Source organism: Rhinolophus ferrumequinum, chromosome 9 (assembly GCF_004115265.2).
Source record: "Rhinolophus ferrumequinum isolate MPI-CBG mRhiFer1 chromosome 9, mRhiFer1_v1.p, whole genome shotgun sequence".
Classification (NCBI taxonomy): Eukaryota; Metazoa; Chordata; class Mammalia; order Chiroptera; family Rhinolophidae; genus Rhinolophus; species Rhinolophus ferrumequinum.
In genome coordinates, this window is record NC_046292.1 from 45404580 (window position 1) to 45421560 (window position 16981).

General features: G+C 40.4%; 1 protein-coding gene across 4 annotated transcripts in view; it reads left to right on the top strand.

Annotated features, from left to right (window-relative positions):
- PATJ (PATJ crumbs cell polarity complex component) overlaps positions 1 to 5821 on the top strand; it is a 296757-nt gene extending 290936 nt beyond the window's left edge. For 3 of the 4 annotated variants that reach the window (XM_033115510.1, XM_033115512.1, XM_033115511.1), the window contains 2 exons: positions 4 to 127; positions 4737 to 5821. In XM_033115510.1, the coding sequence (XP_032971401.1) occupies positions 4 to 127; positions 4737 to 4883 (271 nt within the window). In that variant the 3' untranslated portion in view covers positions 4884 to 5821. The remainder of the gene's footprint in view (positions 1 to 3; positions 128 to 4736) is intronic. The other variant, XM_033115513.1, reaches the window with a different exon arrangement.
- Positions 5822 to 16981: the final 11160 nt, after the last annotated feature.

A 16981-nucleotide genomic window follows, 5' to 3' on the forward strand; every position in this document is an offset into this window, starting at 1 on the left:
CAGAACACCTCCACCTAAGATTATTACTTTGGAGAAAGGCTCTGAAGGATTGGGGTTTAGTATTGTAGGGGGTTATGGAAGTCCCCATGGAGACCTGCCAATTTATGTCAAGACTATATTTGCAAAGGTATTTTTTTCCTTTTTACTGTATTTTTTTTTTTTAAATCAAACCTAGGTGAGATTTTTTTTTTAAGTGGATTGCTTTATTTGGGGCTATACCTGGATGTGTACATGTATGCTTATTTCATTTAATCTTATATGAAATTCCCACACCTGACTAGTAAAAGAAGAGTTCTTTTATAATAGTGGAGACACAAGAAGTGTAATTTTCTTTGGACCCTATTACAAAAGCAGTTGCTAACAGATTTTAAAGAGTATCTTCTTTCAGCAGCACAATTTAAGAGGCAGTGTCACACTCTTTGCAAGCTGGCCTTGGAAGTATTGCTCTGGGCTAGAACAAAGATTTGGCTTTCTCCTGTAAGAAAAGGTAACACACTAGAGGTCCAACATGGCAGAAAGCTTTGTACAAGCCTCCGATCAGGTGAATGTTAATGGCTGCCCACCTTAGCCAAGTACTTGAAGGATCTGCCAGATAAATTAGATTAAGATTAGATAATAGTGTTTTTCAGGAATTATATATTCCAATGCATCCTACTTAATACAAAGAAGTTGGACAATTAAGTTCGCGAACTTTCCACTGTGTAAGCACATGGTGGAAAGTGCGTGAACTTAATTGCCCGACCAACCTCGTACACGTGTCATGGTGTGTGTACCTTTAGATGGCTCTTAGATAAGTTATTTTTAACTTCACTGGAATTTTTAAAGTTTGAATTTAATTGTATTATAAATGTTGAAGATCTCTGAAAAGTATTTAGTATTGATATTACAACCTGATTCTTCATTGGTTTTATCATAGTCCTTGGTTTATTAATTGATCCAATTGCCTGCTTTAGTCTTATTTTCCTGAAGGTCTTCAAAAGAAGAAATAAGATAGATACTTGCTTTTTACAGAAAGCTTTCTAAGGTGGGTGTTATTCTCAAACACACATCTGTTGACCTGGTGACAAGCAAAAGGGGACGGGGAAGGCAGATTAGAAAGATTCTGGATAACAGTGCTGCCCCCGTCTGACCATTCCCAAGGTGGCTAAGCCACCTACAGACCCTCCTTTTCCTAAAACGACATCATAGGTAGTTGTGATGATTATTCTTTAGGGCATTATTATAATTGGTTTAAAAGAGCCAGTGATGTAGATAAGGATAGTGGAAAGGCTACAAAGTTAGTCCCCACCTTTTAGCAAGTTGTACCTGTGCCTCCATAAAGCCCCTCCAGAACGTTATAATCACCAGCTCACCTTAGGCATGTAGGTAAGTCAGCTGTGATCCAGAGAGAGGACTGGTTAGCTTCTAAGGCCTTTTGACCTGATGCCCGGAGTTCAGCAGGCTGCACCCTCTGTGTCTGTCTACACATGCCCATAGACTGCTCAGGCCAGAGCCAGGCCCCTTTTGTTAGGTCACCAGAACACACAGCTGAGATTGAAACGGCCGTACATTCCTGGTGGGGTTTTGTTTTAAAGAAACCACCATCAAATCACAGTGGGACAAGAGAAGTAGAAATAATGAATGGACTGAAGCTCACACAAAATGCTTTTTTCAAAGGTCCGCATTGAAAGTGCTCATTTAGGAAGCACCAATGTAAGTAGTTACATAGTGGTAAATATTGAATATCCTTGGTATGTTTAATTTTTTTAAGAAATGGATCTGCTTTGTAAAGTGAGGCACACCTGAAAATGAAAAGCTCTGAATTTAAAACAAAAAAAATTCTAATGCCCCAGGTAATGGCCTACTTAATTTGCTCAGTCTCAGGAATAGACTATTCCAATGCAAATAATAATAATTATCATTCAGATAGTTCCGTAGGGTTTACTGTACTAGGATTTCATTTGATGACTTTTTCTCTTTTTATTTGTTAGAGTGAACCAATATATCCAAATATAAGTTTTCTGAAAAGAATGAATAAACAAAAAACTAGCAAAGGAGTTTTGTTTTTAATGGTAAAATCATTTTAAGACATTCTGACACCAAGCTAAACATCTCACCATGGAAATTTTGAACATCTAGAAACTATAGCTATATGTTTTCCATGTTTTAAATATTGAACATACATTCTTTAAAATGTTAGTCTTTTCAGGTTTCTGGATCTTAGATGTCCACAGGGTGACTTTTTTGGTGTCCTAAGCCTCATTTAATAATTCTCTTGCTCAACTAGGAAATTAATTTGGCCCATCAAGGTCTTCTTTCCTCTCTAGAAAAATGGACTATCACTGGCACTGTAGATATATAGGATTTGCAAGGTTTAGTTAATCTGATTAAGAGGCTGTCAGGACCTTCCATTTTCTTTCAGGTGTTTGGTTGGAAACTTCAAAATGAAAGCTAACTTAAAGTCTCAGTCCTTTCAGCAACCAAATTTTACCAAAAGCCAAGAAGAGAAGAGCCTAAAGACTTCACATCCCTGAAAATTTAGGGAGTAGTTTTTCAGAGCTTGTGAAATATGAAAAAATAAGTTTGATCATCACCAAAGTTTTATTTTATTATACTACCACCATTATTGAGTAAATACCGTGTGCCATACATTTTAATCCTTAGAACAGGTGAAAGATAGATAATAGATGCCTAGTTTACAGAACTGGGAAGGCTAAGTGACCAAGTAGGGACACAACAAGTGGGTAAAAGCCACATTTCTAAACCAGATGGAGGTCTGACTATGAGCAATTTATTTCTTCCTTCCCTGCTTAGTCCACGAATGCTGCTTTGATAGTATAGAAGAGATACAGGTCAGTAATCAAGTAAGCACGGCAATGCCTGAAATAATGTCTAAATCCTCAAAAGTTGGGAAATCATCCTTTTTTGTATTACTGAAAATGAAAACTTGAAGAGCTTAATATGCCCTTTTTTTTTAACTTTTATTTATTTAACTGTGTTTTTCCAGGACCCTTCAGCTCCAAGTCAAGTAGTTGTTTCAGTCTAGTTGAGGAGGGCGCAGCTCACAGTGGCCCATGTGGGGATCGAACCAGCAATATTGTTCTTAAGAGCACCGCGCTCTAACCAACTGAGCTAATCAGCCACCCCCTAACATGCCTTTTAAAAAATGAATTACACACACACACACACACAAAAAAAAAAAAAACAAAACGAATTACACAGGGTGGCCAGTTAGCTCAAGTTGGTTAGAGCACGGTGCTGATTAACACCAAATTTGCAGTTTTGAACTGCCACATGGGCCACTGTGAGCTGTGCCCTCCTTAAAAAATAAAAATAAATAAATAAATAAATATTTTTAGAAATTAAAATTACACAGATACTTTTAAATAAATTTTAAAAATAAATAAATAAATTTCATTTATTTTAAAATAAATAAATTTTTTTAATTTTTTAAAATAAATTTTAAAAAATTAAAATTATACAATTTACACAGATAATCTGAGGTTTACTGAAGCCCTTAATTCTTAGCATGTAAAATTTAATAAAGTCAAGTTAGCTAAGAAATTCTGATTTTACCCATTAGAGTTACTTGTTTAATCCTCTCTTTAGTGCAGTTAACACACTTTCTTAAAAGGAAAAAAAAAATGATGTGACTAAAGTGGCAAGTTATTTAATTTTGGCCCCCATCCCCGGTATAGATGTGGTTTTGAATAAATTTTTCACACCTTTATACAGGAATTCCACCCTTTTCACTGTTTTGAAATTCTAGATAATTCACCCGCCACCTCAGGACCTCCATCTGCAGGTGGACACAGATCTCTGGAGTATTGGTGCCTCATAGCTCAGCTTCTGAACGAGTCGATCAGGAACTAGGTGCCTGTGGGCCTTAATTAGTTTCCCCACTAGTTCAATATCATTTAGAGGACGCTCATGGCACTGATTTTTCAAGGAATTTTTATAGTGCTCCTGGCAGATGGAGAAAGCCTCCTATAAGTATTTTTCTAGGTCTTTTCTTTCCTTACCCATCTAAAATATTTCTAGTAATATCCTGAATATTAGATACTCAGTGTGAGCATAAAAACCCCAAGTTTCACTTGCTTTGTGCCATTTTGAGGAGCCATGCATGACTGGGTATATAATGAAAGTAGTCATTTAGAAACCTATTAGATCATCAAGGATAAATAAAGTTGAAATGTTTGAATATGATAGTACAAAATTTTAGATATCTACCCTTTTGTGTACTTATATATAGAACAAGTTTATTGAGGTATAATCCACATGCCATACAATTCACCCATTTAGAGGCTACACTTACATTTGACAGATCACCGCAGTGCTGATAGCTTAATAATGCACTGGGAACCCTATATAATGATGCTACTGGCAACTAATACAGATTCAGTTCTGCCTTTATTTGTATATTACATATTCATGCATATGATATGATATGACTCAAATTCCATGTAGCACTGAATATTGAAATAACGTCCTACTTGTGTTAAAAGAAATGTGAATGTCAGTACATTTCTACTAGTATGTTATTAAAACAATGCATAATTATGGTTACTATTCAACTGTTATTCAAATAACATATCCCACTTTTTTTTAATTTTCTTAATTTAAAAACATCTAGAAATAATTTAACTTTACTTGGTAGTTTTTAAAGTGACTCTTTTAATATGTGCACCATAATATGAATATTATTTGAATGTTAATTGCTTCGCCCTAGATTAAACTGGAATGTTTCTTGTTTGTAGGGAGCAGCTGCAGATGACGGCCGATTGAAGCGAGGTGATCAAATTTTAGCTGTTAATGGCGAGACTCTAGAAGGTGTTACTCATGAGCAAGCGGTGGCCATTCTAAAACGCCAGAGAGGGACTGTAATCTTATCTGTGCTGTCATGAGCCTCCAGTCCTGATCACAAGATAGGTGTTGTTGTAGAATATCCATAGAAAGATGAAGTTCTGAGAAAGGATGAAAAGGAACCTCAACTAAAATCCACCTTCAGTCTTATCATCGCATCCTGTCTGCCCAGGAGAGATGGCTGAGGTTTCATGTGAATTTCCCAAATCAGCTGTCACCTCCGTAATATTTCCCAGCATCTGTCACCTCTTGGTGAGGTTAATTTCTAAAACTTGAATGAGTCTTATCTGCTTTGCATTTAAATATCGATGTTTATCAACTAGTCAAGACTGGTTGTGATTCTATTTGCTGAAACTGAAGTTAACAACTACTCATTCCTTATGCCCTTCTCTCCCCATCTCTACTCATTCGGAGGCTTAATAGTAACCTCAGATCTCATCTGATGAACAGAAACAATGTTAAGCAACTTGTCATCTCACTCATGATTTACTTATGCTAATTGTCTCTTCGAGTACGCCAGAAAGCATTAGCAGTGTAATTAATTTACCAGTGATCCCCATGATGAAATACCAAATTCTCCTATGGGAAATTACTGTGCTCTCTTCTGTACGACTTACAGTCAAATAAGTCTCAAATTCATTTCACTGGATAGATTTTCATACATTAGTCATTGGTGATTATGATGAGTCAATTTGCAGGCTGTAATCTAAAAATTCTGAAAGGCTTTTCTAATTGTTTTCTTAGCTACATAAATGCATACCACTGAGCAAAAGCACCTTATTCTCAACAGGAATGATTAGCCTCCATGTTCTAAATTCTAACAATGCTAAATCATGTTCAAGTCCAGGAAGTTCACCTAGAGTTAATGACATCTCAGTAGACAGTCATCATTCCTACACCTCAGTTCTTCAGACCAGGAGGTGGAAACCCCAGAACCACACTACAGAGATCAGCAAGTTTTGCCTAAAGTCAGACGAGATTGTGGAATGTAGAGTAACACGAATGTGAGTATCCTTCCCCTTTGCTCCATACTGGTCAGTCTAGCAGCACAGACTGTAGGAACATAGATGGAGCAATGTGCTTAGCCACAAAGGGACTGAGCAAATGAACTGAGCCTAGTAATCAGTGATAGCTCCTTGAATCATGTTTCCTGGTCTCCAGAGAGCCTCCCATTTGCTGTAGTTTTGCATGCTAACAAAGCAACTACAGCAGAAAATACAATAATACTTTTAAAGTTGGGTAGGGACATTCTTATTCAGGTATTAGCAGGAAAAAAGGGGAGATGCTTATCAATGTCTATTTTAGGTTCTTCTGTAAAAAATGCACCATGAAGGATAAGTACCAGGATTATTCATGGAAGTAGTTGGCATTATTTAACTAAAACACAATGCTGCAAATCGTTCACAGGAATTATCAAAATGTAATGGGCCCTAATTTAAAGCATTATTTAATAAGTATAGATATTAATTGATAATTATCTTTGAGTAGATGTAATCACAAAGTGCATTAAATCTTGTTGGAATATTTTGTGGCTATTCCAAAGTATAGAGTGCCTAAATTTTACTTGGAAAGTGTCTTTCATGACTGGTATTCAAGTTCTCTGAAATTGCACATGACGTTTCAAATTTCTAATATATTCAAAATATGCTATATTGTTAGGATCTTGTCTTTCAATTCATGAGAAGCTATCAGCCTCAGAACATTCTGTATTAAATTGTATCTGCAAGAACACCTCAGGCAGCCAAGAAGAAATAAAGCCCAAATAAAACTTGAAAATGCATCTTAAAAGTACACACACACACACACACACACACACACACACACACACACACAAAATACTTTTGAAATGTGATTCTGCTTGATTTTGATGGAATGGCCATTAAATACACGTTTTGAGATAATACATCGTTGTTGTTGTATATTTTTACATCTTATCCTTTTAGGTCATGTTACTAAAAGTCTATTGATAAAGGAAATATTATGCTTTATACTCCTTGCTGCAGTAAATTGACAGAACGAGTGCTTCTCATAACTGATTCTGTCTCTCCTTGCATGACTAATAAATAATTGCCTTGCCAAAAACACTTTTTTGCATCAGAATTTACTGGCAAGCTAAGAGCATATGAAGATGGGAAAGGAGTAATTCTCTCATAGCCACATATATCATTTTGGCATCATCATTTGGGCCATTTACATATGGCAACAATATCACTAATTTGAGTTAGCAAGAGAGGGAGGTAAACTAGGAAAAATAAAACTGCTGAATGTTTGTATGTACAAGATGTTAAGATTCTAAATAAATGTAGTTGCCTAAGGAGCAAATGGAGTCTTATTATATATGAAAAAAGTTTTAATTTCTGCATCTGATTTTGTTTTTTCTTCAGCCATTTTGTTCCCTAATAGGGAAAAAAGAAATTCAACTTTTCACAAAGTTTTCCAGTGTCCTATTAAGCTGTCTCGTGTATTAATTGTCAGGTGTATTGTCAGCCATTAGAACAGATGCCTCACAACGGAGCCAGTATAGTAGTGAGTTTTGGCATCACACTGCCCAGGTTTGGATCCTAACTGACTAACCATGTGACCTTGGACAAGTTATTTAAGCGCGCTTTGTTTCAGTTTCTGGAGTTAGAATGGGTTGGGGTTGGGAGCGTTCTAAGCACTATAATGAGTAAAATCCAAGTAGAACCCTTTAGTGTAGTTCCTGGCTCAGTAACTACTACATAACTAAACATTAGCAATAAACCTCTTATCCCATTTATGGAGGTGGCCTGAAATTAGATACTTATGCTAGAGATTTGTGGTTTTAATCAGTAATGACCTTTTAAAAATGCTTTTTTGAGGGTGGCTTAGCTCAGAACCATTGCCCCAAATCAGACAGCAAAGTGTGTAACCGATTATAATGGTGTGGGCTTGAGGAACTAGAGCCTGTGCTGTCAAAAAGCTGAAAATTAGCTGAAACCAGGCCCTCCATCATCAGCCATGCCACTCGGATAGGGAGCAATATCAACTCCATCTGCCTGCCCTCCCGCTTTCTGAACCAGGCAACGCACTACCAACCCTTTGGCAGAGAATTTTAACCTGGTGCACACCTTAATCCCAGGAATTTGGAATTGCAAACCTCTGTTTTATTGATTCCAGCCACACTCCCCTTCTCCACACCCATTTGTTGTCAAAAGAATTCAGCCTGCCCCCACCAGATAATACGCTTCTTTGAAAATAGACATTAGGTCAGATTCATCTTCATATTAATTCCATCCAGTATACTTTTCAAATGCTTTATGTCCCATCCGTAGACGTTTCATTTGAGTCTTTTTTTATAACTTCCATTTCCCTCCACGTTCGTGTTTTCCTTTACCTCAGGGAGCAGCAAACTCTTGGTGTGAAGAACCAGATAATAAATACTTTGGCTTTGCAGCCCTTTCCAATCTTTGCCACAACTACTCAATTTTGCCATTGTAGCCTGGAAGCAGCAATAGGCAATACATGAAGAAATGGCCTTGGCTATGTTTCTAATAAAGCTTTATTTACAAACACAGACAGGGGTCGAATTTGGCCCCCAGTCCATACTTTGCCCCAGGTTTATATACTAGGACATATTTTAAGACTTATAGTAGTAGTTTAATATCTTTGTCTACTATAGTATTCCATCATCTTTAATATTCCTGCGGCTGTTTCTACTGATTGATTTAACTTTCCTAATTATGGATGGGTTTTATTTCTCTACTTCTTTGTATGTCTGATAATTTTTTATTAGAGGCCAAGCACTGTAAAACTTACATTGTTATGTGAAGGATTCTGTTGTAGTCCTTTAAATAGTAGTGGACTATTCTTGTTCTGAAAACAAGATTTGAAAGGCTCAAACTGATCACAGGTAACTTAGGTTGGGTCTAATGCAGCCGTTAGTGCAGGGGTAATTTTCCCCCACTGTTAAGGCATTACTTGGAGAATCCTACTCAATGCCTGCATACCGTGTTTCCCCGAAAATAAGACCTAGCCGGACAATCAGCTCTAATGCGTCTTTTGCAGCAAAAATTAATATAAGACCTGGTCTTATATTACAGTAAAAGAAGACCGGGTCTTATATTAATTTTTGCTGCAAAAGGCGCATTAGAACTGATTGTCCGGCTAGATCTTATTTTCGGGGAAACATGATATTATGGGACTTTAACACGCTGACGGGTAAAAACTATTCATAGCCCTGTCTGAACTCCAGGTGGTTCTTTCTTGGCCTTGAGGCGTTCTCTCTCATGCATGTGTAGATTAGTATTCCAACCAAGGCCTAAGGGGACCCCTCTTCTCCTCTCTATAGCTCTCTCCCTATGCAGCTCCCGCCTTCCGGCACTCTGCCTCACAAATTCTAGCCATCTTGGCCTCCCTGACTTTTGATCTCTCTCCTCCCCTCATGGAGTCTATCTGGTTCCCATTCCTGAGTGTTGTCCTGAATACTGCCTTTTGGCAGTAAACTGGGGCAACTCCAGTAGATCTTGTTTCCCTACTTTGGGGGATCAAAATCCTTTGCTACCTGTTGTTTCATGCATTGTGTCCATTTTTCTAGTTGTTTACAACAGAAGGAACTTAATCCTTTATGGACAGAAGCAAAAGTCCCTTTATCCTTGATGTAATCAAAAGAACTTCAGATGATGAGAATCAATTTCTCACAACATGATGATTCAATTTTCTGTAAGCATTTTGTACTTAAAGAAGCACTGTACCAGTAAGCTCTTGGTTTCTCCCCGCTTCTAGAATTGACAGTTTATTTGACTCAGTCCTTGGGGTCCTTTCCCCACTCCTGCCCACAGCCACACATGCCCAGGTGACCTAAGGAGGATATTCCTTTTCAGGAACATGCTTTATCAGGATCAGAACCACCACCGTCTTATCTTGGGAGAGCAAACTACATCACCTTTCCTTACTGTTAGGCGTGGCCCAAGGAATGAGTCACGGGAGACCAAAATTGGTCTATCAGAATTTATTTGGTGTGTTTGAGCTGTGGGACGTCAGGCTAGAAAAGATTATAACCTCCCCAAGCAAAGGGGTATGGAGTTTTATAGGAGGGGGTAAACGGGGCTGTTCCCCCTTCAATGCTTCAGGGGGTTTTCATTGACAAAGGGTTTCAGGGCATGGCCAAGCCCTCCAGCTCCACACCCTGGCCCCAGGTCACCATCTGGATCCCACCCCCCCAGACCTGCTGATCACAGGCCCCTAGGAGATAAAGGAATACAGGAAGATGGCTTTTAAGATAAGTTTTCTGCTCCTAGCCTAAATATGGCTTCACACTTATAGCAGTAGTTTTCAAACTCTATGAACAACTGAAATTTTTGGCTCCCAATTTAACCCTCCCAAAATTATATGTTATTTATACTTATATTTTTCTATTAATCAGAATAGTGAGACTTTTGAACACAAAACTTTATTTTTTTAATTATTTTTTTCAGTTACACTTGACTTTCAATATTATTTCATATTCATTTCAGGTGTACAGCATAGCGGTGAGACATTTATATAATTCATGAAGTGATGCCCCGATTAGTCCAGTACCCACCTGGCACTATACATAGTTGTTGAAAAATATTGGTTATATTCTCTATGTTGTACTTTACATCCCCATGACTATCTTGTAACCACCAGTTTGTATTTCTTAATCCCTTCATCTTTTCCACCCAGCTCCCTAACCCCTCTCTCCGGAACACAAAAGTTTAAATTTAGTTAATAGTTTCAATTTTATGTCAGCCTAGTGCAAATGTTAAGTTTTTGAAAACTTGACTTTCAATCTTCGTATTCTCTGTATTTAAAGATGAAAAAAAAGAAACATTGCACTGCACAATACTAAGATAAAGTAAAATTTGGAAGAGTAATTTGTGTGCTTGTGTGTCTGAGTGCGACTGTAAGACTTGAACCTCCACCCATTCTAAGCAGTGTGTGGATTTCCAGTTACTTCACGGAACCAGAAGCTGCACTGGTCTTGGGTCCCTGAGCTGCTGCTGTCAAGTATCAGGACCCGTGCTGGGCAGTTACACAGGAGCAAAACTTTCTCTAATCCTCTTTTTAGCAACAGTGGCCACCTCAGAATTGGAGTCTGTCCTGCCTGCCACACCATCACTCCTGTTTCTCAGGTGGGAGAAACATGCCACAGGAAGTATGTAAGTGGCTTGCCCCAGTCCCCCAGCTATTTGCAGACCGAAGAGTCTTCAGTAAACATCAGTGGGAATACATCAATTTAGCAGACTATTGTAGAGCACCCACACATGGCTTCTAAATTAGCCTGATTTTTTTTTAAGTGTATTTCAGGTCTCTCTAACTGAGCTCCACAACACAAGGCACTTACAAGACAAAAAATAAAGTCTAAAAAACAAAGAAAACTAGATGTATCTTTCGGAGGTTGATAAAGAAGACCTGGTCTATCAACTCCCCATATATATTTACATTCTAGGAAGAATTCCCAAGGCAGGACCCCCTGGCTACCCTCATGGTTTAAGCATTCTTCTTCTCAAAGTAGCCCGAGATCATGACAGATGCAGTGTCAGCAGCCCGCCCTGCCTAGTGTCGTGACTGGGCATGTGCCCAGCTTTCCTCTCCTGGGCAAAGAACAAAAATGGTAATGGAGTAAAGGTTACTAGCCGTTCAACTCCCCTCAACTCCAGAGCCATGTTTTATTTTTCTGGAACCTTAGGATAGCTGTTAGAAAACAGGCTCCAATGGCCCCCATACCCTAAAGGATAGAATATATCTGTTTCTAAAGGTTGGGAGCAGAAATTTCCTGTCTGCCATTGTATTATGGATCTCCAGAGAAATAGAACCAATAGGGGTGTGTGTGTGTCTCATTATAAGGAACTGGCTCATGCAATTATAGATGCAGGCAGATCCAAAATCTACGGTGTGGACTAGCAGACTCACAACCCAGGAGAGTCAGTGGTACAGATGAAGTGCAAAGCTGTCTGCTAGAGAATTGTCTCTTGCTCAGGCAGGCCAGTCTTTTTGTTGTATTCCGGCCTCCAACCAACTGGAGGAGGCCCACCCACATCATGGAAGGCAAGCTACTAACTCAGAGTCTACTGATTGAAACATTAGCCTCATCCAAAAGCACCCTCAACGTTGACACACAACATTAACTATCCCAGACTTCATGGGACCTTGAACGGAACCGCCTCTAGGATTGGCCTTGACTTAGGGTAAGCACCAAGTGTTCTCTATCCTTGTTCTCAACCCTTTTCCAGCCTCCTGCCCCTCTGGAGTCCAGAGCTGTGGTGCAGTCACCATCACCTACCACCTCCCCGGATCCCCCAGGAGCAGACAAATGATCTTACCTCTGCCATCTCACCACCCAGGGACCCCTAAGTAGTATCTGTATACCTAATTAGGTGGCTTCTCATTGGATTCAGGCTAAAATCCAAACTCAGCATATTTTTGAGGCACTTCATGGGTTAGCTTCCATCTAATTCTCTGGCAGTCATATTAACACTAGTGTCACCACATCCCAGGATAAGCCAAGCTCTCGCCCTTAGGCCTTCGGACACACTACTCATTAGCAACGAGAGCTGTGCTGCTGAGGGTATAACCACAGAGCAACTTCAGCAGCATTACCTGGGAGAAATGCAAACGTATGCTCTGCCCTAAACCAACTGTATCTCTGGAATGGGGCCCAGAAATCTGTGATTTTAACAGGCTCTCCTGTTGATTCTGATACACACTAAAGTTAGAAAGCCACTAGGCTAGAGCACTTTCCTCCCTTTTCCTTCCAGTCTGTTTTGGTAAACCATACTAGTGGCCTCCAGTGGTGAGAGGCAGGCAGGAATACAGGCTCCTCCTTCGTGGCCTTGCTATCTGAGGTATGTCCCATTGAGAGCAATGTAACGTATGACTTGGCCACCTGTATAAACATTAGCAGGAAGCCCAACACAGCCCCTACCTGTCCAGAAAGCTCACTGAGCTGCCCACTCTGTCTTTTTAGGCCAAGTGGCTGTACATTAAAATCACCTGGGGGTATTTTAAATGCTCAATGCCAGTGTATACCACAGACCAATGAAAAGGGAACTGGGGGGAGGGAGGGTGAGATCCATGATTTTTTTCAAACCCTCCATGGAAAGCTAATGTGCAGCAAGAATTAAGAATGATTTGTTTTAAGTCCTTCCACAAACACCTGGCTCGAAAAATTTCACTCCCAGGCAATTGCAGGCAATTTCAACAACATGTAGACTTTTTGTCCCATCAGATAAACTCTTCCTGGGGTGCAGGTGGGAGGGATAATGCAGAACTGAGAGTTCAGGCCTAGAAGGCTCCCCAAAGGTGTTAGTCTTTAGATCATTTGGCCCTGTGTAAGCAAGGCAGAAGGGGTACCTCTTCCATCTTTCTACGAACTATAGATCTTGAACACATTATTTCACTAATTTTGAAAGTACCCTTAAGGTAATTAATGCACCCTAGTGTAGCTTTAGACGATGATGCTGGAAGCCATCCCAGGAGTATTTGATCTTTCAATTGCTAATTATCCATCTTTGGACATATATTCCTGATTGGGGTACACCTCCAGTGTTAACTCACCCTGCTAGTTTACATGTGTATCACACTATGTATGTCATAGTGTTTATAGAGACTACGATACAGTCTCCTTTGAAAGGTCACTTCCCCAGAGAAGCTTTCCCTGACCCCACAGACCCAGATAAGTCACTCCCCTCTATTTCGGGTCACCCGTAGCTTCGCCCATTATGTCAGCTAGGTGGTGGGAGGTTATCTGACAACCTATCTCTTGTTTGTGCCAAATGCTGAATACCTCAAGGACAAAAACCATGTCTTACTCACTATTGTATCCCCAGCACCTAGCATAGTGCCTGGCACAAAATAAATATTCAAATATTTGTTGACTTGAAATATCTGTCTAAGCACTGTGCCAGATACATTTTTTTTAGATCTCTCTATAATTGACTTTGAAATGCATTTTTTTTTTTAAAGCTGGATTCATGGGTGGATAGCAGGATGCATGCATGGATAGGTGTGTGATAAAACAAGTCTAGTAAAATGACAGAATCTTGGTGGAGGTTCTCTGTGAAATTTTTCAACTTTGCTGTATGTTCGAAATTTTCCATAATAAAATATTAGGGGGAATCAATGACTCTCCACAGCAATACGTCAGGATAGGTATTATTGTTCCCACTGTTTACAGAAGAGGAAACAAAATCAGGTAAGTTAGAAACCTGCTCAAGATCATGCAACGGGCAGAAACAGGATTCGCACCGTCTACGCCAAACCACCTCCCTATCTGCTCACAGGCAGACTTCTTTTTCTGGCTGTCAACTAGAATGCAGACCCCATGGCTAGATACCCCTGATCTGTCCCGTGAATTAAACCGAAAGATTTCGTTTCCAGGATTGGGAAGGCCACAACACACTTTTTCGAACCACTGCAGCAGGGTGGGAGTGGGGGCGGGGGGTTCCCAACAAAATGTACCTGTCTCATCCATCCTCGCCCTCCGAAACCTAGGGACTGATTTCCTTTCCTGAAAGCTCTGGCAGCCACAGCACAAGCTTCCTGAAGCCATTATATGTGATTGCTTGACAAGACAAAAGTGCATCAATTAAATGAAGCTTAAGGATCAGAGCGGGGGAGGGGGGGCGGGGGGAGAATCAAGGGCTCGTTTGAAACACCACTGTGATGTACCTCCCACAGACTTGGAGTTTTATGTCCGTAATTGAAATATAATTACTCTCTTTTAAAACCTTCCTTGATCACTGGTTTTCGAATGATGTGTGAGGATTCTAACCAGGGAGTTTTGTCAGGCGTTCGGTTTGTCGCACGTGGGTGAGGACAGGACACATGCTTCACTGGCCGGTTAGCTTTCACCTGCAGAGGAAGGAAATGAAATCCGGCTCTGAGCCACGTGCACCCAAGTTTGCTCCCTTCCATCCAACTCGGACCTCCCCGCGCAGACCCCGCAGCCTGCGAGACCGCAAACGGCCGCGTGGGGGCGCATGAGAGAGCGAGGCTGCAGATTCCTGGCCTCTGCCGTCCGCGGGCCCCGCCAGCCGGAAAAAAATGTTCTTTTAGCTAAATCCTCAGTAGAAACTAGAGGGGTTGGTGAGGGATGGCAGGGAAAGCCCGGCTGGAGTGAAGGCTTGAATGACCTCCAATGGGGGCAGAGCCTCAGAATGTTGGAGCTCCCACCGGGCCAGGTTGTTTACAGTACGGGAAGATGGACCCAATCCTCACAGCTATTGATTTGGTCCTATGACCAGGTTCCGTTGCCTTCCAATCTCCACTTTACCATCAACCAACTGGAATCAGTTTGGCACTTCATATTGAGTTAGAGATGTGAGGGTTTCAGGGCTTGGGCGTGGATTTCAGTCCTTAGGTGCCCCCCTGCACCCCTTATCCTGCCCTCTTTCAGGACCTCCAGGTTGCACTCTGGAGGAGTCTTATTGCTGGAATTTACTATTATTATTATTATTATTGTTGTTTTAAAATTGCTACTGTAAGATGCACTTAGACAGTGCTATCAATAAACAACAAGTGTTGGCAAAGATGTAAAGAAAGGGGAACCCTTGTGCACTGTTGGTGAGACTGCAAATTGGTGCAGCCACTATGGAAAACAGTATGGTGGTTCCTCAAAATATTAATATTAAAGATAGAACTACCTTATGACCCAGCAATTCCACTCCTGGGTATTTATCCAAAGAAATCCAAAACACTAATTCAAAAAGATATGTTCCACTGCAGTGCTATTTATAATAGCCAAGATATGGAAACAACTGAAATGCTCATCAATAGAAAATTGGATAAAGAAGTTTGGTACACATATACAATGGAATATTACTCTGCCATAAAAAATAATGAAATCTTACCATTTGCAACAACATGGATGGACCTAGAGGGTATCATGTTAAGTGAAATAATCAGACTGAGAAAGGCAAATACCATATGCTCTCACTTATATGTGGATTCTAAAAAACAAAATAAATTAACAAACAAAACAGAAACAGACTCAGATACAGAGAACAAACTGATGGTTACTAGATGGGAGTGGGCTTGCGGGTGGGATGAGAAAGATGAAGGGATTAAGAAGTACAAATTGGGGCCAGCCAGGTGGCTCAGGCGGTTGGAGCACAGGCTCTCAACCACAAGGTTGCTGGGTTCGACTCCCACAAGGGATGGTGGGCTGTGCCCCACTGCAACTAGCAACTGGACCTGGTGCTGAGCTGTGCCCTCCACAACTAAGATTGAAAAGACAACAGCTTGACTTGGAAAAAGACCTGGAAGTACACACTTGTGGGGACAGAGCCAGGAGTGCAGTTTCCAGGCTCTCAGCCTCACATGGAAAGGTGCTGGCCCAGGTAGTAAATGGCCATCAATTGTGATTGGATGGTCATCAGCTGTGGCTAGTTGGCCCTCAGCTGTAACCAGTGAGGCATTGTAACCAGTAATATAACTGCCGTGGCTACGCTAGCAGAAAATGGGGGTTAGCAAGTACATGGTGGCTGAGCCAGCAAGCGGCGGAGTGAGGGTTGTGGATCGTGTGGCTCCTGTTTCCTGTGTCTCCAACCCAGCCACCAGCGAGAATATAGTGGTATGACTCCCCCATCTATGACTGCGTGGATGTTCCTTTTTGGCCTCACCATATCCTGCGTTCTTATGTGGGGAACGGGACCAGAGACCCTGCAGGCTGCCCCGCATGACAACACTGTTCCCCAATAAAGTCCTGTTCCCCTTCCCCAATAAAAAAGAAAAAAAAAGAAGTACAAATCGGTAGTTAGAAAATAGTCATGAGGGTGTAAAGTACAGTATGGGGAATATAGTCAATGTTGTAAGTTGTGTGTGTGTGTACATATATATATATATGTACACACACACACACACACATACAGTGTCAGATGGGTGCTGGACATATCAGGGGATCACTTTGTGAGGTATATAAATGTCTCATCACTATGTGGTTTTGTACACGTGAAACTAATTTTTAAAAAGGGAAAAGTAAAAACTGCTAGAAGATTTAACAGTCATTAAAACTGATTTTTTTTTATTAAAACATATGAGGTACAACACAACTTTTTCAGTTATTCATGTGACATTTATTAAGAGCTGACTATATGTTAGGTTCAGGAGATACAGAAACGAGTAAGACATTACCTGCCCTTGACTTGCTTAGTCTAAA